At 47.4% G+C, this 12,111-nt stretch overlaps 1 protein-coding gene across 2 annotated transcripts in view; it reads right to left on the minus strand.

The window, feature by feature from the left end:
* Nucleotides 1-12,111, minus strand: part of CRYL1 (crystallin lambda 1) — a 120,166-nt gene that overhangs the window by 25,569 nt on the left and 82,486 nt on the right. For both annotated transcript variants that reach the window (XM_002748881.7, XM_035302312.3), the window contains exons 4-5: nt 5,713-5,874; nt 599-793 (exon numbers count right to left, since the gene is read on the minus strand). In XM_002748881.7, coding sequence (XP_002748927.1) covers nt 599-793; nt 5,713-5,874 — 357 coding nt within the window. The remainder of the gene's footprint in view (nt 1-598; nt 794-5,712; nt 5,875-12,111) is intronic.

Consider the following 12,111-nt stretch of genomic DNA (forward strand, 5'->3'; position numbering starts at 1 on the left):
TTTACTTTGTTTCTAAAGTTGGCCCTCGGTCTCCAGAACAGAACAAGAAGAACCAAGCAGCTTCTGACTTTCCCAGCTTCCAGGCTGCCCAAGGAACAACTTTCACTGTCCTGCTCAACTTTGGGCGGGAGAGAGGAAGAAAGGGAAGGAGGGAGGGAGGAAGGGATGGAGGGAGAGAGGAAGGAAGGAAAGCAGGGAGGGAGGAAGGAAGGGAAGCAGGGAGGGAGGAAGGAAGGGAAAGAGGAAGGAAGGGAAGGAGGGAAGAAGGAAGGGAAGGAGGGAAGGAGGGAGGAGAGGGAGGAGGGAAGGGAAGGAGAGAGGAGGGAAGGAAGGGAAGGAGGGAGGAGGGAAGGGAAGGAGGGAGGGAGGAAAGAAGGGAAGCGGGGGGGAGGGAGAAAGGAAGGGAAGCAGGGAGGGAGGAAGGAAGGGAAGGAGGAAGGAAGGGAAAGAGGAAGGAAGGGAAGGAGGGAAGAAGGAAGGGAAGGAGGGAAGGAGGGAGGAGGGAAGGGAATGAGGGAGGAGGGAAGGGAAGAAGGGAGGAGGGAAGGGAAGGAGGGAGGAGGGAAGGGAAGGAGGGAGGGAAGAAGGACACACACACCTCCACCATCCTCCAGGCCTCACTGATGATTGCGTACTGCAGGCGGTTGAGAACAAAGCCGTCCACCTCCTTCTGGACTCGCACCGGGCACTGTCCAATCTTCTTCATCAGGGCGTGGGTTCTGTCCACTGTCGTAGGGGCCGTCTCCGGGTGGGGGACCAGCTCAACCAGCGGGACATAGTACGGTGGATTCACCTTCGGAGAGAGAGAAGTGGGGGAGTCAAGGAGACCACCCTGGGTTTGGGGCATTGCACCCACCCTGAATAGTCAGGAGGGGCAAATACATCTTTGGAAAGGTGCCTTTAGATTCAGCAGCCAACAACAAGATACTTGAGAAAGAAATGTATTCGCAAAGGTGAGAAGAAAAGGGAACCTGGATACAGAATTGTGTGGTTTTGTTTAAAAAAAAAAAATCACCCAAAATACAAAGTTGGAATTTGGAGGGACAGCTTGCCTTCCTGTATGTTTATGGCTAATCTTCAAATCCCTGGCCTCCCAGGATAGAACTTCTCTGCTCCCATCTGTCTTGTCTTCAAAGCTCCCTCCCGCCCACCACCCTCCAGAACCATGCCTTCCCATCTGCAGTCACCACAGCCTCTGACATTCTCCTGTGTCGGTGTTAAAATTATTAGTAGGCTGGAGGCGGTGGCTCACGCCTGTAATCTCAGCACTTTGGGAGGCTGTGGCGGGAGGATCACTTGAGCCCAGGAATTCAAGACCAGCCTAGGCAATAAAGTGAGACCCTGTCTCTACAAAAAATCAAAAACATTAGCTGAGTGTGGTGGTGTGCACCCGTAGTCCCAGCTACTTGGAAGGCTGGAGTAGGAGAATCACTTGAGCCCAGAAAGTGGAGGCTGCAGTGAGCCACGATCGTGCCATTGTACCGCAACCTATGGGACAGTGCCAGGGGCTGTCTCAAAAATAAATTATTAGCAGTGTCTTCGCAAAACCTGGTATTTCCTTAATTCCTCCATATTGCACCTTAAGCGTCTGCCTCTTCCAATCGAAGGTCACCTTTCTGCTCTAGAAATCAATCCTCATCAACACACCTCAGCTGGCCCTGCACGCCAAAAAGCCCAAGACAGGGAGGCATTGTCCCGGTGAGTGAGCCCGAGGCAGGGGCCTGGACGTCACTATTCGACTCTGGTGTTCTTGGTTTATTTTGAGAAACTGTTCTTAGAGATTCCTCACAGAGAATTAGCAAATGTAGGGAGAACCTGACTTGGTTCTCGGTAGAACCTGACTGGCCTGAGCACTGAGCCAAGTGTATCGCAGTAAACTGGTCCCCAAATGATGCTTTTAAATGCGTTTTCCTCCACCATATGGGTGATAGGCAGAATGTCACATTTCCTAAGTGATGAGTCCATGAGCAAAAGCTTCTATTTCAAGATGACGCCCACAGAAGAGGGAAGGAGCAATAAGGGCCGTCCTGGGCACCTGCTCTGCCCTCTTAGGAAGCAAGAGAAAACTTCAGTGTGGGAGTGCACGAGGCAGACTCAGAAACACGCCCCCAAAAGGGTTAGACAAACAGACAGAGGCAGCGCGGGGCCTGGGCATGGGCAGGAAGGCTGCTGCGCGCCGGCGGCCCGAGCACAAGGGGCGCATTCTTCCCGCCGCCCGGGCCCCGTGTGACCGCGCCGACAGCGCGGCCGCCCACAGAGGCTCCCTTCATCCTCGCTCCGGGACCAACCGGCGATGCCCATGGGGCCGGCGGCGCCCTCGCGGGAGGCAGCCGGGCTGGAGCCTCTTGTCCCCCTCGGTGCCCGCTGCTTCACCGGCGGCCCGACCTCCCCGCCGCGCGCTCGCAGGCGGGGCCCAGAGCAAGTCCGAGCAGCCGCAGGGCGGTGCAGGTGCGCAAAGGCCGCACAGAGCCACGGCGCTCTGCAGACAGCAAGCCCCTGCCTCCAACATTTACCACCACCACCAGGGCTGACGGCTTCAGTGTCAGACGGGAGGCGAGTCCGAAAAGGCGGAGCACAGGCAAGGGGCGGGGAGGGGCTGACCGGTGGCCTCTCCCCCCACGCCCACCGCGTGGCCCCCTCTGCCGGCCGCCACCCCGTTCCCAGGCAGGCCGTTTATTCAGCAGGCCCGGTCCTTAGAGGCCTCCCAAGACCCCGCCAGCCCCACAGGACCATCGCCCTACCAGACTGAACTAAGGAAGAGAAAAAAGCAGGGGGCCTCTTTGTAAAGTGTGGCTAAACTATCAGTAGAAAACTGCCCCTCTATCAGCGCTAACACAGAGCTCAGTGAAGACACACTGCGATGCAACGTGCACGCCACTGTCACCCACAGGCCCCAGCCGCCACATGCTCCTCCCCCAGCCCCTCCATGTGGGAATTCCGGAGTCACTGCCATTAGGAGTCGAGGAAACAACACAGTCACTGGAGAAGAAAAACGTCTAGAACAGAGCAGGGCTGCATGAACAGCCCTCTTCCTGGGCCTTCAGTGTGGCCGCCAGCGGCTCCAGTCCCAGAAGCCCAGCCTGAACTCCTGCGTGGGGCGCACGTGCTCGCCTGGCCAGTGCCTCCCCGCCCCAGGGAGCACGTGGCGGCGGGACGCTGGCTGTGGGCCTCTCTGTGTGGGTGGGGACAGAAGCAACCTTTCCAATTTGCTGAATATCCACTTTCGCCACAGCATGAACAGGCCTCCTTTTTTCTTCATCCTATTTTCAGTCCAGGCAAAGGTCACCAATGATTGAAATAAAGGGCCCCAAGCAGGGACTGGGGCTGCAGGGTGAGCCGCTCCTAGCTGGCCTAGGGTCTCCGCAGAAACTGTGGTGCCTCAGAGGTTATTACTGGGTCTTGATTCTGTAGGAACTGCCTGTCCACTCTCCTAGAGGCCCCGTGGGGTGAGCAATAGGTGGGGCCAGGCGGCATGTCTTTCTCCTGCAATTCCAGCACTTTGGGAGGCTGCGACAGGAGGCTTGCTTGAGGCCAGGAGTTCAAGGCTGCAGTGAGCTATGGTGGCATCACTGCGCTCCAGCCTGGGCAACAGCCACAGAGAAAGAAAAAAAAAAGAGGTGGGCAGCTGGAACACAGAGGAAAGGAAGGGAAAGTTCCAAAGACCACTAACTTAGGTTATTTGATTTGCTTTAATTAAAAGTTTTGTTTAAAAATAATTTGTAACAATAAGGAAGATTAATTTTTAAAATAAGGTCTGGACTTAATGCTGTTTCACTAAATAAATGAGCAGTTGTGTGATAGAGCAAGAGTAGGCGGGAGGGAGAGAAGTGTCATTAATCAACAGTTACCAAGTCCTGCTGGTCTGGGGACTGGGCTGGGTGTGAGGGAGAAGCAAGTGACTCAGGTGTCCTCTCACCCATCTGGCAGTTTAAAATTAAAGAAATGTAGTAAAGATCTCGTCAAAGAACTCAGGAGGTATTTTCTGAACAATTTTATTTAGATTCGTTTTGTTTTAAACTAACTTAGAGGCAAAAACATGGGTTAGGAATGAGGAGGCTGACACCTTCCGCTGAAGCAATCAAGCAGCAACCTAGGAAGTGCTAAGGTCTCCGGGAGCCCTTTTTACCGACAAGTATATGTCACCAAAGCAAAGGCACAGCAGGCTTCTCAGGACTTGGTTTCCATCGGGGTCCCTCGAATGCTAATCTCATTCCTATTTGAGTGGTAATCAAATGTGGCTGGTTCTCTTCTATTTCTATGCATCTCAGCCTCCTTATTTTATAACCATTCCTCATTCTTTCTGTCATTTCTCCCAGGACCATGCAGCTATGCAAATGGTGGTCCAAGCTGCCGCTCTTCTCAGCACGTAAAACCTGGCGGGCATCTGGTAGGCGTCTGTTACCTCCACACTCTAAACGGCTCTTGCTCAGAAAGAGGAATTGCCCAGCTCTTGATCCTAGGCCCTGGTCACTCAAGCTTGGAATACTGCCCAAGTCCTGTGACATCACTGCTCCCCTCTCTAACCCGTCTTCACCCCAGGAAGGACGTTCGTGTTGCTCTCCCCAAGCAGCGCCTTCACCACATCACACTGCTGCTCTGGACCCAAGCTGCCTGTCCCAGCTCGGCAGAGTAAACCTCATGACTCTCCAAACCCAGCTACTGCTGAGTGCTCCCATGGCTGCAGGGCATGTGTGCTCATCCCGCCAGCCTGACCTCCCACAGTTCTGCAGCCGAGCTTACTCTTGGCCCAGGGTCTTTGCTTATGCTCTTCTCCAGCTTCAGACCGTCTCTTCCCCTCATCAGCCCAACCAGCTGCTAGCCAGGCTGGGCCCAGAGCCTCTGTGTTGCTTCTTCCTGATCTTATCCTCTGGCAACCTGGTGGTGCCAAGGGTGTGGTCACTATTATACACTATTATATTTATCATAGCTTGAGCTAAGTCACCTTTCCCATTCTAACAGGCTGTCCTGGTTCTCCAAGGTCACACTGAACTCACAGCTCAACTCAAACGTCGCTCACTGACTCTCCTCTCTCATTTCCCTTTTCCTCACCTCAATACATTAACCACTAGAAGATTCCTTGAGTGCTTGCATGCCAATTTGAAACTCACTGTCCAGGGCACCTCATAATGGACTCCTGGCAAATAAGCTTGCACAGTTAATTACAATGAGGGGGTGGAAGGGAACCACAAGGAAAAAATGCGCTTAACGTCAGACCTACAGTCAGTATCTCAGAAGCAGGACCCAGAATCTGCATTTTTACAAAATGGATCTTACTCTGAATTGTGTTGAGTAAACTACACAGTGCAAGTGACATATCTGTACAATGCTACCCGATGTATACATTTTTGATGCAGCACTTTTATACTGAGAGTTGAATTTTGTGTTTAGTGGTCAGCCTCCTCAGATGCACAGTTACTTGAGGGTGAAAGCCTCAAAGCATTGCTCACTGTGTTCCACTGCACATGCGGTACACAGATAAAAATCCAGGGGATTTTTGGATAAAATTCTTTTTTAACATACTGGTACTGCACAACTCTGTAAATACAGCAAGAACCACTGAACTGCACGATTTGAATTGGTGAATTGTGTAACTGAATTATGTCTCAATAAAGCAGTTTAAAATAGTAATGGATTCATCACAAGTTATTGACCCCCCTCCCCGAAAAAATACAGAATGATATACAATCAATTCTCTGGATTTAAAATACTCACAGGATGAGCCACGATGCACTGCTTCACATGGACCAAGCCAGCAAACAACTTGGAAGGCATGAGACAAGAGGTGGAACTGCTTAAGATCACTCGATCATCAACGATGGAATCTAACTGAGCAAAAATCTTCTTCTTCAGTTCTAGGTCTTCTGGAACACATTCCTGGAAAGGACATATTTAAGTGACTCTTTGTGATCACTCGACTCAGGCCCCACGCAAAGCATTTCATGTTTGTTTCATTCCTAAAACAAACTACTTTGAAAATGAGGAGGTTCAGCATGTATCCCAAAATATGGCAACTTGGCATTTGAGAAAACAGCGGAAGCAGGAAGGTCCCTCTAACCTTCTCCTCTCTCCTCCCCTAAAGCAGGCCGTAAAAGAATTATCTGCCCTTCCCTTGAAGCAGCTCATAAGCCCCTCATTCCAGAGGTGCCCTCCCCATACCCAGAGGCATCCTCCCCATCTCCTTGTCTCTGAAGACACAGGGACACAGGGAAGAATCTGGACCAACAGGCCTTGCCAACTTCCCTCTAGTTTCATGCCAGCTAAATCATACCCCTTTGTCCTATTATAACTCTGTCCACTCTTGATCAAACGTAAGCAGAAACATACAGAGGTTTCCCTATGTCTTGGGGGTCTAGACTTCTTTTTGAGGCTCCTGTGTCATATAAAACTTACAATAAATACTTCTGTATGCTTCCTCTTGTTCATCTATCTTTTGTTATAGGGGCCTTAGCCATGAACCTTTCCATAGGTGCAGAAAAGATATTGCTTGTTCTCCCTTACAAAAACCACCAGCAAGATTTAAAAACAATAAAAGGCTGCTGAAAAACATGATAAATCTTGACAACTCTAGAAAGTGGGTGATGAATATATGGGAGTTTTCTGTACTTCCTAATTGTGAATAGCCTGAAATTTCTCAGAATAGAAAAGTCTGCCAACCATATGGGGGTGGATTCTACAAACAAAACACGCAACAGCACCCCAGGCAAACTGCTGTAAACATCAGTAGTTATCATCAACAATTATTTTCCCTATTGGCTTTGACCATCAGATCAACAGACCTTCAAGGAAAAATCTCATCCTCGTGAAATGAATAAACATGTTACATCCATGATTCCCAAAAGGCTTCTTGCGAATCCATTTCCAATTGGAAAAGATCCTCATTTTCAAAAATCTAAAACTACATTAATCTGGGTAGGGGAGTGGGATAAAGAAGCAAATTTCGATTAAATACTGAAGATAACAACCTCTCTGAAGTTCTAATTACAAAGCTAGAGTGAGAGTGAGATGACATGTTGAAACACCCAGCGCTGACCCACAGGCAAGGTGTGTTCCCTGCCACATGAAGATGAAGAGGGATGGAGGCGGACCAGGTGGAAGAGGTAAGAGCTGCTCTGACACTCTGCAAATACTAGAGCTGTCCTTCCCCTCCTGGCATCTTCAGCCCTCTGATCACAGGGGTCACTCCTAACCAAGGTCCCCGCTCACCTAGCAGCAGGTGCTGCAGGGGAGGAGGCAGGGCCTCCCAACATTCCCCGGTGACTTCAGGAGGATGACTCTCAGTGTGGTACAATAACCACCCCATCAGAATCAACTGCATGGCTTGTTAAAAATGCAGATTCTCTGGCTCCCATCCCGAACCTACTGAATCAGAGTCTCTGGGGATGGGCTCCAAGCATCTGCAGTTCTAACAAGCATTCCTGATGATTCCTGTTTCCACTAAAGTTTGAGAACCACTGTTCTGAGGTGTGTATCCAAAGCATAGGTCCCCAGTGCTCTCGCTGCAGTGTGCCACCAGATGCATCCTCAAGGGTCTCCCCTCCATCCCAACTATTCAGGGATAAGCAAGGTGCCCTGGTGGGAACTGGGAACTGTATTAGCACTGCACCCATCTCATGGTCTCTAACCACCTGACCAATTTTATTAAAATATTAAATTTACATATCATATTAGGTCGTGAACACAGTATAAACACCAGCAGATAACAAGAAATGTGTAAACATGAAATTCAATGCTGAAGAACTACTAGAAATTACATCAGAATCACCCCTCAAAAATAAATATTTTCAAGTTTAATTGAATAATACCTAATAGTTAATAATTTCTAATACGTTGAAATCAGGTGTGTAAATAGTGTGACATGAGTTTTGCTTCTATATCATTTACAAGATTTTTAAAGTTTTATTCTAAGGGTAGGGAGTGCATATTGGATTTGTTTATACTTAGCAAAAATATAATCAAACCATGTGAATCTTTTTAAAGAAACAAAAGGTCTCATAAGCACCACATCTCAAAGACAGAAAAAAAATCAGTCATTTAAGAACTGTAAAGCCCATTGTGTTAAGTCCCCTTATCAAAAGGGGAAAGAGCTACAGTAGCTAGCTCATTGTATTGAGTCATTCCTGGATCAGTTAAGTCTGCAAGTTGGGCTAAGTTTAAATGGAGCCTTGTAGCAAAGCCAGAGACGAAGAATGATGCGGATCCTGTGTAAGCTCATAAAAGAGTCTCTGTGAATAGCCTTATTGTGAGCCTGTCATGCAGATTCTCCCCTGAAATTCTATGCTTTTCTTCAGATCATTTGATTATCAAAGAGGGAAGAAAACCTGAACCAGAGGAAACCCAAATCTGTTACAATTATGTAAGAGTTTTTAATGGCACATTTGCTTGAAGTTTTGTTGCGGTAGTTGTTGCTGTTTTTAAGAGTGACCCAATTGTGTTGGATGTGCTGGGCTGGGATTATAAGGATGCTGTCCATGTCACAGCTGAATTTATTTCCTTGCTATTATTTATTCAGATACTCCCGGTCTGAGAAAGGGAGTCTGACACATTTATCAGGACCTTCCTCACTTGTAGTTGGTTACAAAGCTCAGAGAAGCTGCAGTCATTCTCTTTGCCCTAAGGGACTGGGGGCAGGCAGGGAAGAATGCCAGTGAGACAGCTGAGAAGGTACCTGCACTCCCTGTCCACACCAGAGAGATGCAACCCGTGCACTCTCAACTCTGTCTTTCAGGGGCACTTTCTAGAGACAGGCACCAAATGTGAAGCACTAGCAAAAAGTCTACCACCACTAAAGGTAATCAGCTTGACTTTGCTTAATGAAAGCTTGGCAGCATCTTTCAAAGCACTGACTTGTTTGTTTGGGCTTTGTTTTGAGGCAGGGGAGGGAGACACAACGCATAACAAATAATATTCTCACGCACAACCACCATCAGCATGCCCAGATTTTGACAAACAAAACTCTGAGGAGAGGTAAAGCACGATGGACTTCCCAGTTCTCACAACTGTTCTGTCAAAAGGATCACGCTCCTCCTTCAAGTGATCACTGGCTCAGCAGGTATCAGCAGCTGACAGGTGAGGCAGAGTTTAGACACTGTGGCTTTCCCCTGCCTTTCTTGAAGGGAGGAAACAACATGATGCAATTCCAGGCATGGCTTCTAATGCTCTCTAACTTGTATTTTTAAAGTAAATCACTTATAAACTTCAGTTTTTGATGGTTAGTAAAAGTTACCCGCGTGGTTCATTCAACTCATTAGGACCCTGATGTGGAAAACTGGTGGAGCCGCAGCAAGTCCTCCAACAGGACCATTCCCAGGGCAAGGGCGTGCTGGCTAAGTACTCGCTTCTGAGGTTTATCCACTTGCTTATGCAACATACATTTCCCAAAACATATGTTTTCGTGATGAAAATAAAATTTCGTTAAGTTTGTTGTCGTTGCTAAATCAATCCAGGCATTTTTTTTTTTTTTTTGAGATGGAGTCTCGCTTTGTTGCCCAGGCTGGAGTGTAGTGGTGTGATCTCGGCTCACTGCAATCTCCCCCTCCCAGGTCAAGTGATTCTCCTGCCTCAGCCTCCCAAGTAGCTGGGACTACAGGCACGCACCCACCACACCTGGCTGTATTTTTAGTAGAGATGGGGTGTCACCATGTTGGCCAGGCTGTTCTCAAACTCCTGACCTCAGGTGATCTGCCTGCCTCAGCCTCCCAAAGTACTGGAATTACAGCCTGAGCCACCGCACCTGACCAATCCAGGCATTTAAAATAGGCATCCTGTTGCTAGAAAATTTGTATTTGCTAGTGGAGAATATCTGGAAGCAGCCTTCAACATGCTTTGCAGAAAGAAAAAATAAATTAGAAGACGTCAATATTTAGGGTACTTTACATGCAAAGAAGATCTATTAGGTAATTTTAAGAGGGAAAGACATGGTAAGAAAGGAAAGATGAGTTTGAATCCTACTGCAATCGTGGCAGAAGGAAATCCACTCTCAGGTTGGAGATGGAGGCGTTCTACATTGTAAATTCTGTTAGCACTAGCTACATCTCTAGCTTCAATCTGTCTAATTAACACCCCACTTTCTCTTCACCATTTCTCCCAGGAGTACAATCTTGAAAATCAGTCAGATGAAAGACTGCTATGACAACACTTTTTAAGAGGTGGACACCATAGTTACTATTTTAAAAAAATAAGAATCTTTTTGCTCTAGAATAAATAATATGTTAAGTAAAAGGGGAAAGAGCACATTTATTTTCAACATCACAGGCAACCAACTGCACTATGCTCTAACCAGGGTCTCTTTTTTTCCTTAAAAATCAAAATAAAGGATTTCTTTCTTTTTTTTTTTTTTTTTTTGAGACGCAGTTTCGCTCTTGTTACCCAGGCTGGAGTGCAATGGCGCGATCTTGGCTCACGGCAACCTCCGCCTCCTGGGTTCAGGCAATGCTCCTGCCTCAGCCTCCTGAGTAGCTGGGACTACAGGCACGCGCCACCATGCCCAGCTAATTTTTTTGTATTTTTAGTAGAGACGGGGTTTCACCATGTTGACCAGGATGGTCTCGATCTCTTGACCTCGTGATCCACCTGCCCACAGCCTCCCAAAGTGCTGGGATTACAGGCGTGAGCCACCGCGCCCAGCCGAAGGATTTCTTTTTTAATTTTTTTTTAAAAAGCCTATTACAAATCCTAAACAGTTCTACCATAATCGAGAACAAATTATACTCACTCAAGAGAGAACTTTCCAAAGTAAAAATCAGTGTAGACTGCATTAAAGAATGTGACTTCCTGGGGCTTAGGTGTTCCAGTTACAAGGATTATTGTTGTTTGCTTTAAAGAGCAGTCCTTTCTCCAGGTGACGGCAGAGAACCCAGAGGCAGCCCCCGTGGCACAGGCATCAGTTGCTATCCTGATGATGTATCTGTCCCATCCTCATTCCAATAGTTTTTGTACCTTTTGTGAAATCATTTATTTAGAATTGTGTTAAAATGCTTGACATGAAAAAATAATTCAACTGAAAATATTCCATTTAGTCCTGCAATGATATAGTTTTGCTGCATTTCTTTTCCTCATAAGGAAGAAGTGAGAGTTTTGAATACAAATTTTTAGGGGGACCGAGTCTCACTGTCGCCCAGGCTGGAGTGCGGTGGTGCAATCTCAGCTCAGTGCAACCTCCACCTCCCGGGTTCAAGCAATTCTTCTGCCTCAGCCAGAGGAGTAGCTGGGATTACAGGCATGCACCTCCATGCTCAGCTAATTTTGTGTATTTTTAGTACAGAAGAGGTTTTATAGCACATTGGCCAGGATGGTCTCAAATTCCTGACCTTGTGATCCGCCCACCTCGGCCTCCCAAAGTGCTGGGATTACAGGCGTGAGCCTGTAACAAATCCCTTTCTTATTTTTAACAAAGTGCTGGGAATAGCACAAAACATAAAATTGGAGAATCTTTAAGTACAGAGTGAGTTTTAAAACAGAAAAATGGAAAATAAAAAAGTTTGTGTGAAGGATATTAGTAACTCACAGTAGCCAGCAATCACTGAGACCATTTATTATCAGTGAAGAATCTCTCTGAATTCCAGGTGACACCTGAAACTTTGAGAGAACTACATAAGTTACTTCCTACATAATGTTTTTTTCTGTCTCTAGATTAAACACATATGTATGCATTTTTATCAGTGATGTCTCTGTTTATAATGCGGCAATTCTCAAAGCTACAGCAGGAAGAGAAAAGTCTGCTTGTAAGGTTTGTGGAGAAAACAGAAACTGAAATACTATTATTGGCCAGGTGCAGTGGCTCACGCCTATAATCTCAGCACTTTGGGAGACCAAGGCAGGAGGATCATTTGAGCACAGGAGTTAGAAACCAGGCTTGGTAACATAGGACAACTTTGTCTCCACAAAAAATTGTCCAGGAATGGTGGCGTGCCCCAGTAGTCCTTACTCAGGAGGCTGAGCTGGGAGGACTGCCTGGACCTGGAGGTCAAGGCTGCAGTGAGCTGTGATCGCATCACTGCACTCCAGCCTGAGCGGCAGAGGGAGGCTCCGTCTCCAAGAAAAAAAAAAAAAAAAAAACTACCCTTCTTGTTGAGAATAAATTAACTAGATGTTTATAGCCACAACACCTTGTTA

The sequence above is a fragment of the Callithrix jacchus genome, chromosome 5 (genome assembly GCF_049354715.1).
Source record: "Callithrix jacchus isolate 240 chromosome 5, calJac240_pri, whole genome shotgun sequence".
In the NCBI taxonomy this organism is placed as follows: Eukaryota; Metazoa; Chordata; class Mammalia; order Primates; family Cebidae; genus Callithrix; species Callithrix jacchus.